Genomic DNA, 15392 nt, shown 5'->3' on the forward strand with positions numbered 1-15392 from the left:
TCACCAGGACAGTTCCAAGATTTTAATTTGGCCCACAGGTGGTCTCGATTTATACTGTCGAAGGCCTGACTGAGATCTATAAATGCAAAGTAGACCTTTCGACCTCTCCCCATCGCATCCTGTTTTATCAGGTTCAGGAGCAATAGATTTAATTCCACTCCCACCTCCTTTGTGAAACCAGATTGGCGCACATCCACCAATGCAACATCCTCTGCCCAGCGCGACAGCCTTTTCTGTAAGAATGCTCCAAAGACCTTTCCCATCGTGTCAAGAAGGGCAATTGGGCGATAGTTGGATGCATCGTCTCAACTACCCTTCTTAAACACTGGGACCACAATTGCTCACAGCCACGATGCTGGGCAAGGTCCTTTCTACAGCAATCCTCTTGAAAAGGGCTTCCATGAAGCTTGCTCACAAGGTACTGTTTGCTTTAAGCATCACATTTGATATCCCATCAGGGCCTACTGCCCTGCCCTCTAGTTTTTCAATTTCTGAATTGCCACTTCAATGTCGTCTTTGGCTTCATTAACCTGCCAGGTTACTAAATTGTCTAAGGGTAGAGATGTATTTAGACTTCTCTAGTTTCTGAACATGCCTGTATAGTACTCTACCAATTTAGCACCATTATCACCATTTGATAATGAGTATGTATGTTTCAGGGAACCAGTGTTCAAAATCTCCCAGATATGTCTGCTTTCATTATGCATAATTAAGCTCAACATTGTTTCCGCCTGCTCTTGCTCTCGTATGGCGTTGAAGGACTTTACCCAATTATGATATCTTTGTCGGCGCTTTTTTATCTGCATTTGACCATCCTCCAAATTCACTCTCTTCAATAGTTTTAGGTCTATTTGCAACTCTTTCTTTGCTTGATTTATTTTTACACTAAAAGGATGTGTTCTTATTACGAAGTCAGCATTATGGGATTCATTCTTTATCACAAAGTTTTGCAAAAGAGGGATGTAATTGACACCAACATCTCGTGTCACTGTATTACAAAAATCTGCTGTAATTCTACTCACTTGTTCTGCACTTATTCTCACCCGATTTGTTCTGTTGTTTATGGTTAGGTTTTCGGTGTACATCACCCCGTTTAGTTGTACTGCTCTGACCCATGTTAGAATTACTGCATCATGGTCACTTGTAGATGTCTTTAGTACAGCCAACGAGTTGATTTTACCCAGTAAGTTCTTTGAGACCCAAATATAATCCAGAGTCTTTTTGCTCTCACCTCGCTGCCAAGTATAGGCTGGCAGAATGTCTCCATTCGTACAGCCATTCAACATCATACAATCTCTTTGCAGCATTTCTTTGGTCCATCGTGTTCCTCAGTCCATTTGTACTGAATTCTCATTTATTTTGCTTTTATTTTGCCCCACTGCTGACTTATTAAGCCACGCATAATTGAAGTCACCACATATTATGATTTCGGGATCTGCTTCTGATATCAGACAGTCATCAATCAAAGTAGTTACTGATGTGATAAATTTTACTTCCGATATCATAGCTGGATTCCAGTATATGTTAATTACCATCATCGTCCTTTCCTTTGTTGTTTTTGAGGTAATGGCTTCCAGTGTGGTTGCTTGAACAAACATGTTTGGATTTTGCGATGATTTTATTTTCCATTCATTGTTATTTTGAACCATTGTGATAAACCCTGAAAAGGGTAGACCAAACAGATTTTTTCCGGCAGAGTTCAAAAGGACGGTATATCCGTCACAATAGGTGGATCTCTTAGCCAAGTTTCTTGCAGGCATATTAAAGCAGCTTTGTGATGAAACAGCGTTCGAAACCAGAACGCAACGGGCAGCAAGGCAGCAGAACAACGAGGCAGCCCAAGAGCAGTACACTTACGACTGCACTTCCGATGCATAGACTTTTATAATAGCATGGCAGTTAACAGGTGCATAAGCATCTGCACTAGAAACATGACTTCCTGGGGTGAAAACCTAGTAGCCGAACACTTGAGCAAGCAAACGTTTTTTGAATGCTGGCCTCAAAAATGCCCAAAAGGGGTTGCGTCTCCCATCTGAAATAAGTGGCCCGATGCTGTCCACCCACATGGATCCTCGACTTGTGCCCTTAAAATCAGCACAGGGAAAAACCAGGGAAAATAACCCTTCCAGTCTCCAGGACTGTAACCTCACCCCCCACGTTTTGCCTATAACAACACTCTGTTACATTAAGATAACTTGAAAAGTACACAAACCATTGTAAAGTACTCCCACAAATATATACATCCTTATAGAAATCTGCTAGGCGAAAAGCATACAGTTTTGTCATAGGCCATTGGATTTTGAAAATGTGTTTTTAAGACTTAGACTCCTAACAATAGGTAATGTGTGAAAATGTCACTTGTTTGTGTTTCAGTGTTTAAGAAAAACATGCGTTTTATATAATGTGAGGAAAATGTTGCATTCTACCTAAAAATAAAAGCTTTTTGGCGTGTTAAATATGTACATGTGAAAACAAGGCAGATAAACAGTTTTGTGTGATATATTTGATTGTTCTCTGCACAATGTCAGACCAGGACCAGGGTGCGAGCGTGCCTGCCCGAGCACAGGATCACAAAGGGAGGGATGCATTCCCTGTCCCATGCTGCGGACCAAATCTGGATTCTCCGTCTTTCATGCACACGATGTTGATTAAGTAACATTGATGTGGGTAATAGAAATTGGTTAATTTATTGGTATTTTTACTGGACCACATCATGCAAGCGATTTGCGGTTATTGACAGCGTTACAAAAGCTCACCATGGTAGTGAGTGTCACAAAGTTATTTATATTATTGTGCCTTAAAATACAAGAACCTATAGGCATACATCATATGCTGATAAAGATGTTGCAACTAGTGCAGTGCAAATTAAATATTTTGTGTGCTTCTTTTCAGGGTTGTGCAGAATGTCTTTATTTAAAGCTCGGGACTGGTGGTCCAGCACACTAGGCGAGGAGGAGGAATTCGACCAGGGTTGTCTGTGCGTGGCAGATGTTGACAATAACGGCAATGGTCAAGGTATGTACACTCATTTACTGCTCCTGGGATCTATTTGAGTTCTTGAATGAAACGTGGCATAAACGTTTGAAAAGACACCAGCAAATGTTTCCACATACAAATTGGCCTTTTTATCGGCCTGTGCACAATTATTTTGATAAACCACCCATTAATGTCTGTGGTCCTTCAGAACTGTGGAAAGTTACTGTTGGGAAACACTATGCAGGATAAAAAAGCTTAACCTTCTCTCATTTTCCTTGGACCTAAGAGCCTCCAGGTCTTCCTTGCACTGGTCCTGGTTTTTGTGAATTGGCCATTCAGAAGTGTTGTTCTGTTTTTGTGAACATGGATGATGGCTTAATGCTGGCTTTGACACACAGTATGACATCGTTTGCAATACAATGGTGGCCTTCTGGGAACAATTATATATATATATATACAGAATGCCAACAATGTGAGAGTCCCTCTACTAAGTATGCCTATTCAAAGAGAAAGTGGCCACTCGGGAGGCTCTACAACCACGTTTTAGCTCACCGTACAGGACGAGGAGAAATATCAATTTTCATAACAGTCCAGCAATGAAATGCTATGCGTTTCTCCTACTCAATTCCTCGTTCAATTCTCTCTCGATAGAGAGGCTTCCACATTTTTGAAAGTTTAAAACGCTTCAGGTTTCACTGTACTTTAGTCTATGTACGTGGACCCTTGGCTCTCTGTTCTTGGAGAGAGACAGCACCACAGCGGCACCTGAAGGACGTTACCCATCAAGTCAAACGCATTTCTGGGGTTGCTGGTGGTGTTCTTGTTCAAAGGAGTATCACCTAGCGTTTCGGTGCTGCACTGTCCTTGCAGTTTGGACGATACAGATATGACATGCACATGGATATCTCTCTTCTGGGAAGGTATAGCCTGCTAAAATCTAGTAGCATAACCCCCTGGGTGAGCTATGACTCTTAAAACACGTTAGTGGCTGAATTCGTTCTCGGTAGTGGGAGGAGTGCAAGTACCACACGTTTGCAAAGTGATATATAGTGGGACACTGCTCTTTGGGAAGTGTTGGGTGGCTCGGGGGTGCCGGGCCACTGTCATGAAGGGCTCTGCATGGCAGGCCCGCTTCCTTGTAATAGAGGCCGGGCGTGCGCAGCATTCACACGCTGCAGGCACGAGTCGGGGTGGTATAAGCCGAGCGGGAAGCCGCTCGGCCCTGACTGTACACGTGCCCATGAGGTGCTTAAGACACAAAATCCCATGCCAGGGGTATACAGTAAATGACATACATCCACGATTGCTATTTCTCCCAGCCAGTTCGTTAGACTCATTAGCCAGCATTTACATTTTGATACAGAGTTGGGCCCTTACGTTCACTTATTTATGTGTTCTCATCTGGCAGTTGACCAACAGGTGGCACACATAAGAAACACTCTCCTACGCAGGAAGTAATTAATACATACATCATGATTGCAATGACAGCTTCCTGTGTCTGCTTTAAGCATACGTTCCTCTGCTTCCTTTCTGGCGAACCGCTCGGCTCTGCCACACTGGTTTGTGCTTCCAACCTCCACAAGCCACGCAGAGAGGTACAATGACTTCTCCAACACAGCCCTCAAGAGTTTGCTTTTGAGCTTTAAATGTCTGGCGTACAGGTGTATTCCGAATAAAAACTAGACCTCTCATTGAGCTTGAGGCTCCCTGTGCTCTGCCTTGTTCTTTCCTTCTTACTCGTCCTAGTACTTGGGTGATTGTGGGAAAAGTAATCTATTGATGTTGATTGATGCAGGTTGCTTGGAAAATCACGTTCAACAGTTCTGAACGAGTCAATTCTATAAGGTGAATGATTGGAACTGGAAAAGGTAGTTTGGGAGTTTACATTTTAGACCATGGATGGAGGTTTGGCCTATAGGTTTTTGGGAAAGGGTTCTCTATTTTCCCCTAAGGGTGGTGTAGATGTATGGCAATAGGCCATTAGGGTATTGGGTATCAGGGGATTTTCTTCAAGGGCAAATCGGGGATACCATGTCTCATCCAATGAAGCCATGACCTCTCCCCTGAGGCTGTCGACTCCCATGTGTTCCTCCCTCATGTAGCTACCCCCAGGGTCAGGATCACGTAGTGACTGCCATCCTCTGGCCACATGGGAGGAGGTTACCACCGGGGAATCAGTGAGGACGCCATTGAATTCATCACAGTACTCAGAGCCAGTAAGTATTTCTTTAAGTTAAGTGTGATTTATCCCCATCATTTTATTTGTATTGTTTTACATTCACTACTGTTACCATCACTCTTGTGAGGCTGTACTTTGGTTTTGAATGAGGGTCTCCAAGCCTTTCCTTGCCCAGTCGTTGTAGGAGAACCGAGTTATAGTCAAGGAGGGTGAGGATGCCACAGACCACCGAACCATCCCCTTAGATTTTCTGTTAAAGCATGTGAGTTTTACAGCTTCATTTAAATCCCTGCATTAATTTGTCTATTTATTTAGTTTTTCAAGAATTGCTCTTCAGTCCCCTGAATGTTGATTACATGGTGCCTCACCACAACTCATTCATACACATTGGGTGTCTCAGAGGAGCCTTTAGTTGTATCTCCATTCTGCATATTGGTGCTCCTACGGTGCCTTTAAATGTTAAGTGACATTTACCCTGAGGCACACCTTACCGAGTTGCCCATTTTCATTTCAGGTGAATGTGTAAGGGGAGAAAAAGAAAGTGCGTGCTCTCCTGTTTTAAGCATCTAATTGCTAGGAATTGACCAAAAAGGAGAATTCATTTTTGCCCCAGAGACTTGTCATTATTTTGGTGAACAGTAGACTGTTGCCTGGGCATACTCCAACTGATATAAGTTTAGGGTTTTGTACAAACGGACCCAACTTAGGGTTGCTTGTGCACCCAAGCAGAGGAGATGCTGCCTCACAGTTCCGGCTGTTCTGTTTCCTTAAGTATACTCCTCTTTTGTAGCAGTGCAGCTATACCTTAAACCGGTATAGTGGAAAGTTTCCCAGATGAATATTCATTGTTTATCACCTGTGCTCCAGATAAGATTTTGAAGTGTCAGTATTTTACTGCCTATTTTTTAAGTTGGGAGTAATATGATTTTTTAGGGAGTAAAAAAGTAAGTCCCATTCCCAGTGTGAGTATTTAATAAGCAAGTAAAAATGTTTTAACTGAAAAACGGAAATCTTTTCTAAGAAATACTTCTTTGCACCAATTTATTCATGCACATTAAAAGGTAAATGTTTACGTCTTCAGATTAGGCAGTAAGAATGGTAGAGCTTCTTCCTGTTGCACTACCTTTACTAATAGTGCAAACATACCCATAGGGGTGTGTGGATGAAAGCAGCGGGGCATAGTCTAATGTGTCTGTTTCCCATTTTTGTTGGGAGAATTTGTACTCCCTATTTTTATTTTTCTGTGTGTATTTGCCTATTTTTAGGGTGTAAAAGTGGCTGATACACCCTTTATCTGTAGGGCGGTGTGAGAAACCTGAAGGTGTCTCACCCGCTAGTCCCCGGAGATCTGTCATCTAGGTGGCCAGGACACGGCCATTGCTATTGGATCCAGTTCCTGGTGGTGGACCAGTGAGGGAGGATCACCTGGATGGGGGCGGGGGGTCTTCGGGGAGTGGAAATGGCACACCAAAGAGTGAGACGCAGTACCTTCTTCTTTATGACCCCTTGTCCGCATCCTACCCCATAGGATACGTAGAAGCTCTACCCCCCCTCTCCCTTTTCCAACGCAAACGCTTTCTCACACTGTGAAAGACAAGGGACTAATACCAAAGAGCCGTTTCCCTGACCGGTCCAAACACAAGGGTCAGGCAGAGTCAGCCAATTGCCTATCTATCTATCTATCTATCTATCTATCTATCTATCTCTCCATCTCTCTCTCCATCTCTCTCTCCATCTCTCTCTCCTTCTCTCTCTCCATCTCTCTCTCCATCTCTCTCTCCATCTCTCTCTCCATCTCTCTCTCCATCTCTCTCTCCATCTCTCTCTCCATCTCTCTCTCCATCTCTCTCTCCATCTCTCTCTATATCTCTCTCTAGGGATAAACACCTTTCCCTTCCCGAAAGGAAAAAAGGCAGAGCACAATAGCACACTTGGAGCAAGGCCAGACGCATGAGGAAGCAGCCATTCCGGGGCGGCAGTTCAAATGGAGCAGAACGGCGGCGAGATCTGAAAGGACGACTAGGGGGTAATTGCCCATGCCCTTTTGAACCCAGCCCCGGTAAACCTCCAAGAAAGAAAACTGGGAATCGCAGCTAGTGAGTGCTGTCTGATGTCAGCGGTACGTGGAACACTCCTACACTGATTGCCAGGGCGTGGAGAAACAGTAGGCATTGTGGTACCATTCTCGACTCCAGCGGCAAAGGAAACGCCAACAAGTTCAGCACACCCTGTGAGTCGAAAGAAACGGATAGTGGATCAGACTGTTAGGCTCAAGGTTGCAGTGGCAACATTGTATGTGAAGAAAGAAGGTAATAGACTGAGGTCTTTTGTGAGTGAAAGCAGTACCAGAAATAGAGTGGTCCGCCGCCACGTGGGTGCTCATTTGAAGGGTTCTTAACTGGTACCCCTCTCCTGAGAAGAAAGAGAAACGAATGAACGAAGAACATTTTAGTTAGCGAAACTACAAACACCAAAAGGCTTAGTGGAGACCAGCATGAAGTGTCAGTGGTCATATGAGGGTCAAGCCAAATTCCTTGTACAATCGAAAGTCTTTGACACGTTGTGACAACTCGGTGAACTGTGTTAATTGGCAAACGTGAACCTGACTGAGGGATGACTGCGTATTGTTGTAAATAGTAAGATAGCTGTGAACATTGTGATGACAAGCATGAAACCGACTGAGGGATGCCCAAAGTAAGTTGATGGTCTGAGCCCGATCGAGGGAGGATAATGTTGAGAAAAGGATTGGAGCCCTGCTGAGGGGATCGAAGGGTGAAGATTAACAGAAGGAGCTTTTTATGTTGTGTTTATAACTATCAGGCCCTCTGAAGCAAGAGACTTTGCATGAAAGTGACATGGGTACAGAAGGCCCTGATATTGTGGAAAGGAACTGTAAGCTCGTCCTGTAGAAGCCCAGGAGTGTGCTGCGCTCCAGAGTCCCACCTTGTCCCGTGCTAAAAACGTGGGGAAGGGATACGTCTGGCCTCATAATCCTGACATATAATTTTGTGAGCACTTTCTTTTCTTGTGAACATTATCCCACACTATTTTGTACCATAGCGGTAAGGATTGGCAATAGGTTTTTTAATATAGGCTTTTTATTTCAGTAGACTCCACTAGGACTGTATTATTATTATTTGATGGTCGTAGCTTGCTCCCATCTTAGATTTAGGTTTAGATTGGGTGTTTATCTCACCCATTTTTACAGTTTAATAAACACCCTTGAACTGTGTGATCAATTGTTTGTCTTACTTCGATACCATGCCTTCCTTAGAGCTGGTTGTCATTAATGTAAGTCTTTCTTTCATTTTATTTCCATAGAACATATGTACAAACATCCATAAGAAAATACAGATGTGAAGGGTCTAGGTCACGTGTGCCAATACCGGCAACACAGCACAATGCACTTGCTGCAGGGCGAGGGAACTCTTTGATATACAGGGTTTGGTCATGGTTGACTCAAACTATGACCCTGAGTTTTCTGCTCTGTGCCACTTGGCCAAATTTGGCGATAGGAGGCAACCCACTATCTCCTAATATCTTATTGACTTATCTGACAAAATTGGAGAGGTCCATAGAAACAGGCTACATTGAAAGTTGGTTGTCGGCAATATAGTGAAGAGATCAGGGCCCCCAATACGCTGAGCATTACCTGAGTTTGGAAGGCCCAGACTCTCTTCCAACCTTGCACCCAGGTGGGGCCTAGTGGGTAAGCGGTCAGCTTTCACACATGACAAAATTGCTGAATATTGGTCAGATCCGTTTTTCACTTAACCAAAACTATTATTGTGGCAAATCACTTTCAGTTGGAAAAACTTAGAAACCAGCCAAATTAAAATAAACAAAGTGGAACTATAGAGCTCCTCTAAACTGACCAAGTGACCTATTTGGAAATGAGTGCCAACTCCAGTTGGGTGATGTTGTATGTATGTATATATGTGCTATGTAAATTGCTTAGGTGTACGCGCTATATGAATAACCCATCATCCACTGGTCCCATCTATCCTCCTCTCAGCTTCTCCTATCAGCTGTGTGTGTCAGCTTCTGCCTGTCAGCTTTGCCCTGCATGGACCTTGGTCTGGTTCTGCTCGATCCCAGGGAACTTCTAACTACTCCTATTTTGGAGTGCTATATATAGAATATAATTAGATCTACTGTTAATCACATAACTATCAGCCAAGTGTCATATTGCAGTTCAGAATTCAAAGGGCCTCATTAGAAGTCTTTGTTGTATCCCGCCAGATTCCGGTCGGGATACCACCAGACGGTATTAATGTTGCCGACACTTGGTCTGCTGAAACTACTGGCAGATTCCAAGTGCCTTTAAGTGCGGGTATTCCCCATTCCGTGGAGTCCCGTTAAGGGGAATTGCTGGTAATACCAGCATTCTTGCTGGTGGGGTGTCGGAAATACTGCAGATCAGTAATTCCGGCAAACTTGAGTGTGGCGGTGTGGAAACATGCTGGTAAACGGAATTACTGGCATGTTATTTCTGCACCGGCACACTCTTAATGAGGCCCAGTGGCTTGTGGCAGGACTCATAGGTTCAGAGTGTCTTGTGTTGGAGTTCATAGTTTAGACCTCCTCTTATGCCCATGCAAGTATGAAACCTCAGCAGGTTAAATTATCTAAATTCTGTACTTTGCAATGGGAAATTTCTGCATAGGAGAATGTGCCTTTCTGCTCTTGATGTGGTGTTTACTTTATCCCAAGTATATTTTGTCGTATCTATAAACATGACAATGATTCAGTGCAGTGTTGAAACATCATTGTTAATTACAGTTTGAATGATAATTAGAGTTGTTTTGGACTGTAAACTTTATTTCTGAAGGGAAAACACATACTACTTTTGATCTCTCTCTCTAATGCAAAATGCAGTGTTGAATATTAGTCATGTCAAGGCCTCAGTGTTGCATCACATTTCAGACCCCCAAAAAATTCAAATTGATGCTTTTACTGGTACTTCTGAATGATTTGTTATTTAAGATTAACATAGCACATGAGGTGAAGGTCTTAGTCTTCCATAAAGCAGGGAAGGATCCGACACTCCCGGAGGCATACAGGCCTATTTCCCTGATCAATTTGGACGCAAAAATATATACAAAGATCCTAGCAGCTAGGCTATCCCCTCTCCTCCCAAAGCTAATTCACTTAGATCAATCAGGTTTCATCCCGGGAAGACAAACCCACGACAATCTTGGACTGCTCATCCACTTAGTGGAAATAATTGGCATAACACACACCCCTGCGCTATTACTCTCAGTGGACGCAGAGAAAGCGTTTGACCGGGTAGAATGGTCGATGCTATTTATAGTCTTATCCCGCATGGGATTTGAGGAACAATAGATAGCCAGTATCAGGGCGAACTATAATACACCCTCTAGCAGGGTGGCTATCAATGGCGAAATTACATACAAGATAACAATCTCCAGGGGTACGAAACAGGGTTGCCCGCTCTCTCCACTTTTATACGCTATCTTTTTGGAACCATTTTTAATAAAAATGAGGGAAGCTTCCCACATCAGGGGGATCGAAATGGCAGGCACACAGCATAAAGTAATAGCGTACGCAGACGATCTGCTGAGAACTATGGAAAACCCGGAGTCAACGCTACCGACTGTGGTTAAAGAATTAGAAGAGTTTAGGAACATATCAGGACTGAAAATTAATAGGAAAAAATCGGAAATTCTAATCTTGGCGGGCGATAGGGGAAAGATAGAAAGGGAAGCTAGTCTACTAGATCTTAAGATTGGTGGGAAGGGCATAAAATACCTGGGAATTAGAATAACCCAAAATATAGGGCAGCTATATGGGGCGAATTATCCACAACTCCTAGCAGACGTACGTAAAGGCCTAGAAAAATGGAACCCCCTTCTAATATCCTGGTGGGGTAGAATTCAATCGGTCAAGCATTCTCCCAAAAATTCTACATTACTTTCAGGCTCTCCCGGTCGGTGTCCCCCATACCTTCTTTAAAACGTTATACAAAGCTATCTCTGCATTTATATGGCGAGGAAAGACCCCGAGAATCGCGAGGGCTACCCTTACAGCTCCAACCAGGGAGGGGGGGATGGCACTTCCCCATTTCAAGAATTATTCCCAGGCGGCACAATTAAAGGTCCTGCGGGAATGGATGGGGGATGATCCACAGCCGATCTGGGCGAAACAAGATCGCGCCATGGCGAGGACACCTTTGGTGGAGCTACTCTGGAAACAAAAACAACATAGACACCCAAATCTAGGCATAAGCGAAATTATGAAAATCACATTGGAGGCATGGGACTCCCAAACACGGACAGGTATAATGACTACGGCGCTGGGCCCCTTCACACCCATCTGCCGAAATCCCCAATTCCCACCAGGTATGGAACAAGAGGCATATGAGAAATGGGAGGAAGGGGGCATAACAAAAATAGGGGAAATGTTTGTTGATAATGAAATCAGGTCACACGACTCGTGCTACTCAGCTGCATCTCGCCCCCGGCGGGACAGATTCAAATATGAGCAACTTAAACACTGGTTGAAATCCCCGGAAATTATGAAGCGGCAACAAGGGACCTCACACCATTTGAGTCCTATATTAGCTCCAACACGGGGGCAAAAAATGGGTATCGACACTCTATTCATTTACAAACTCACAAGAGGAGGGAATAAAGTGGTTGTACATGATTAGATGGGGTAAGAACGCTAGGGGAGGAGCCTCCTAAAACCCAATGGGAGGACCTATGGAAATTGAGCCCCAAGATGACTCGCTCAGCACAGACTAGAGAAATGTGGACTAAAATAGTTGTTCAGTGGCACTACACTCCAGAAAGGTTTCAAACCATGTTTCCTAAAATGTCTAACAAATGCTGGAGAGGTTGTGAGGAGGTGGGATCCTGGAGGCATATATGGTGGGACTGTAAGGGGATAAAACCATTTTGGGAAGAGGTAAAGGGAGAGATGGGAAAGATGCTGCCTAATGTGTCGCTATTGGGGGGATGGGGTGTGGCTGTGCGGTATGAGAGACCATACTGCAAAGAAATGTACAAAATCACAGTGGAGAGGCTTCATGGGACTCCTTATAGCAGCATGCGAAATTATCGCCCAGAATTGGAAAAATAAGGACACCCCATTGATTTCCACATGGTGGCAAAAGGTGTGGGCCAAATTAGCGATGGAAAAAGTCACCCACACGATTCAGGGCACGAGAGACATATTTGCCAAGGAATGGGAAGGGATACTGGAATATCTCCAGTCGGACTTCATGGAACAATGGTGCCCCCACAACATAAAAGTATTGGATATCGTCAATGCATGAGGCCCCCCAAAATCTGGACATAAGTGCCCCGATGGGGAGGGGGGGGGAGCTACGGTTTGTTTATGTTGAGGTTTGACATGAAAATTAATAAAAACAAGTTTAAAAAAAATATTAACATAAGATTATAGTACAAACCACAATGAAGTGTTAAATCTTTGAAAGTGGCAGGCCTGTACCAGCTGTTCATTTGATTCTGGCAGAGTAAGCCACAGGCCTGCTGTGTGCACGGCAGCCTGAAACATTACGTTCTAAAATAGTAGACTACAAAGCAGGCTTGTGGAATGTGTGAGGGGTCAGTAATGCGGGGTGGCCAACTGCTTGTAGATTTCTTAAAATATGCCATTTTATTAAAGAAAATATAGTGAGAAAATACCTTGTTTTTCCTATTCTATAGAGGAAATCCTTACTTGGTCTGAAGGCTAAGGGAACACTCTCTAACATGGGTAAACTGGCCCTCACACTAAACAACCAATATACAAAGAAAGTTATATAGCAGCACAATATAATAAACAATATGAACACAATATCAAAATGGCTTTTTCCTGTCCTGGGTAAGGTCTCTTTCCCAGGCTTTAAAGTCAGTTCAAAATGTTCAACATAAGAAAAAGGTTTCAAATCAGTTCTTGAAAGTTCAAAGTCAATAACAAAGTTCATCAAACAAAATTCCACAGGTAGCAACTCTTTGTACCTGGATTAAATGATTCCCTTCCAATTAACAGAAAACAAATTGCACCAGTGGTAATCCTGGTTATGATAAGTGGTCTCTGCTTCTAGATAAATTGCTACAGTTAAAACGAAAGTGTGATATTCCTCAATGTCAACAATCTACACTTCTTTACGACTTCTTGTGTTACCACTTTGCACTTGGTATATTTGTCAGGATTTATTTCTCTGTGCTGCTGCTTCTGATTCCAACAACCTCACTTCTACTGTTGGTACTATGAGAACCGTCACCTTTGTCCCACAGTACGGTACTGCTTCAACTACTTCAGTGTGGCATCTGCTGACAACTTTGCATGCCATCACATTTCAAGTGTAACTAATACTGCTTCAGTATGTGTGACTTATTAGTTAGATTTTTAACCAGACATTCAACCTCTTCAGGCAGGCAAGGCACTTTTCTTTTTCAGGGCTTTCTTAAAAAGAGCAGCCTCTTTGCCTCTTCGGTCAGTCTAACTACCACAAGAACAACCTGCTTCTGCTTACAAGACTGTTCCCCTTCTAGTTTTAGCGGTCTGTGGCCCCACAGGTTGTCTTCAACTTCAAGGTATTCTTTAAAATCATGTTTTTTCCCCTTCTCCAGCTTTGCTCCCACCTTTCCACCAGGTATCAGCCCAAATAATTACCCAGAAGCTTTTGTGCCACTCTCTCAGCTTCAGGTAACAATGGGGTACTTGCTTTTTCTGACACTTGATTTTTATCAACTTCACAAGACAGTCTTTAGCTCTTGGCAAAACACTCTGAAATGGGAGGTCTACTGGCTTGGGTAATGCGTGTTCCTCTCTTTAAGGCTTTTAAACTCTTTACTTTTTAAATTGGAATAAATGTAAATTCTGGATATAGTATAGAAGTGGAGTTCAGGCTTCGTGATGAAAACACAATGGGGCACACGCAACCTTTCTTTCAAACAGTATCCAAGTTTAAAGTTGAATAAAACATTGCGTTCCCGTATATTGGTAAAGAATGAAGTTCAGACGACTTTCGGAAATTGTAAATGGGCACACACAATCTCCTTTTGTTGTAGTTTTCCCACTGCTACTTGTAACTCGTATACAGACATGGTTCGTAATATTTAGGAAGCGTTCTCTCTGCTTAATTGGAGACACGCGACTTATGTCATACAGCAGCCAGTCTTGTATTTACCAACAATGGGTTGCAAGTGCTTTTAGCTTTTCACGCAATTAGTGATCTTCAGCGGTATACGCGAGTGCTATACAGTTTCACTGATGGGAAGACCTCTGCTACAAAGAACTAGTTTTCCCTCGCATTAACTTGAATGCAAGTCAATTAGGAGCTGGTTACAGTTACCGGCAAGGCTCATGCAATGCACCTGAATGCTGTGTTTCACTTACTGCCTTCAGTGACACTGGTCCTGTGGGTTACACTGCTTCCTCAACTTCCTCCGCTTCTTCTACTACTTCTGGCTTGCCGGGGACCCACACCGTTCTCCAGCATGTGTGTCTTCGGTCCGGCTAATTGATATGGGAGTTTCCTTTTCTCCCGAGACCCTCAGATGGCTTTCGGCTTCTTGCCTCAGTCACCTGCACTTCTACGACTCTGCAATCACTGCAACAGAGCTCACATGGGGAAAACCCGGTATTCTGCAGGTCTTCAGCTGTGCAGCCTCTGGAATTGAGAGTTTGACAGAAAAGTACACTTGCAGGTGAATGATGTCTCCATGCTCCGGTATCCCTTCTATTTTTCCACTTTCTTGTGATTTGCCAGCCTTGTGCTTTTCCTCTGCTACTGCTACTACAGCCATCGTTCCAGTCCTCATTCCAGCTCCTTCTACTCCTGCTTTCTTGCTGGGGCCTTTTATGCCTCCTAGCTTGTGTGATAGGCTCCATATGTGAGCCATTTGCTTCAATTGCCTGACTCCTGCAGTGGCTACTAGGCTTTTAATTTCCTTACTACATCTGCATGCCTCTTCAGCCCTCTTCTTTGTCTGTCCCTCTAGAATTCTGGGACTTGAGGTTTCTTCTATAAAAGTTAGGTTTTTCAACTTCTACAGTCTTTTCAAAGGTAGATGGTATTCCCTTAATATTTTTAACAGAGGGGCTGTGAGATTTAACTTGTACAGAGAAATATGGTGTAAAGAGGACAACATTTCCATAATTCTTGCACCTTTGGGATTGAGGCGGGTATTTAGTTTGGGACACCAATAAGAGTCTTGATATAATATGCTCTGAATTTATGATCTTAGAGTTCACAACCTTA

General features: G+C 43.4%; 1 protein-coding gene across 5 annotated transcripts in view; it reads left to right on the forward strand.

The window, feature by feature from the left end:
• Nucleotides 1–15392, forward strand: part of BBS9 (Bardet-Biedl syndrome 9) — a 3505410-nt gene that overhangs the window by 49055 nt on the left and 3440963 nt on the right. For all 5 annotated transcript variants that reach the window (XM_069613236.1, XM_069613237.1, XM_069613239.1 and 2 more), the window contains exon 2: nucleotides 2893–3015. In XM_069613236.1, coding sequence (XP_069469337.1) covers nucleotides 2904–3015 — 112 coding nt within the window. In that variant the 5' untranslated portion in view covers nucleotides 2893–2903. The remainder of the gene's footprint in view (nucleotides 1–2892; nucleotides 3016–15392) is intronic.

The sequence above is a fragment of the Ambystoma mexicanum genome, chromosome 5p (assembly GCF_040938575.1).
Source record: "Ambystoma mexicanum isolate Mex_15411 chromosome 5p, UKY_AmexF1_1, whole genome shotgun sequence".
NCBI classification, from domain to species: Eukaryota; Metazoa; Chordata; class Amphibia; order Caudata; family Ambystomatidae; genus Ambystoma; species Ambystoma mexicanum.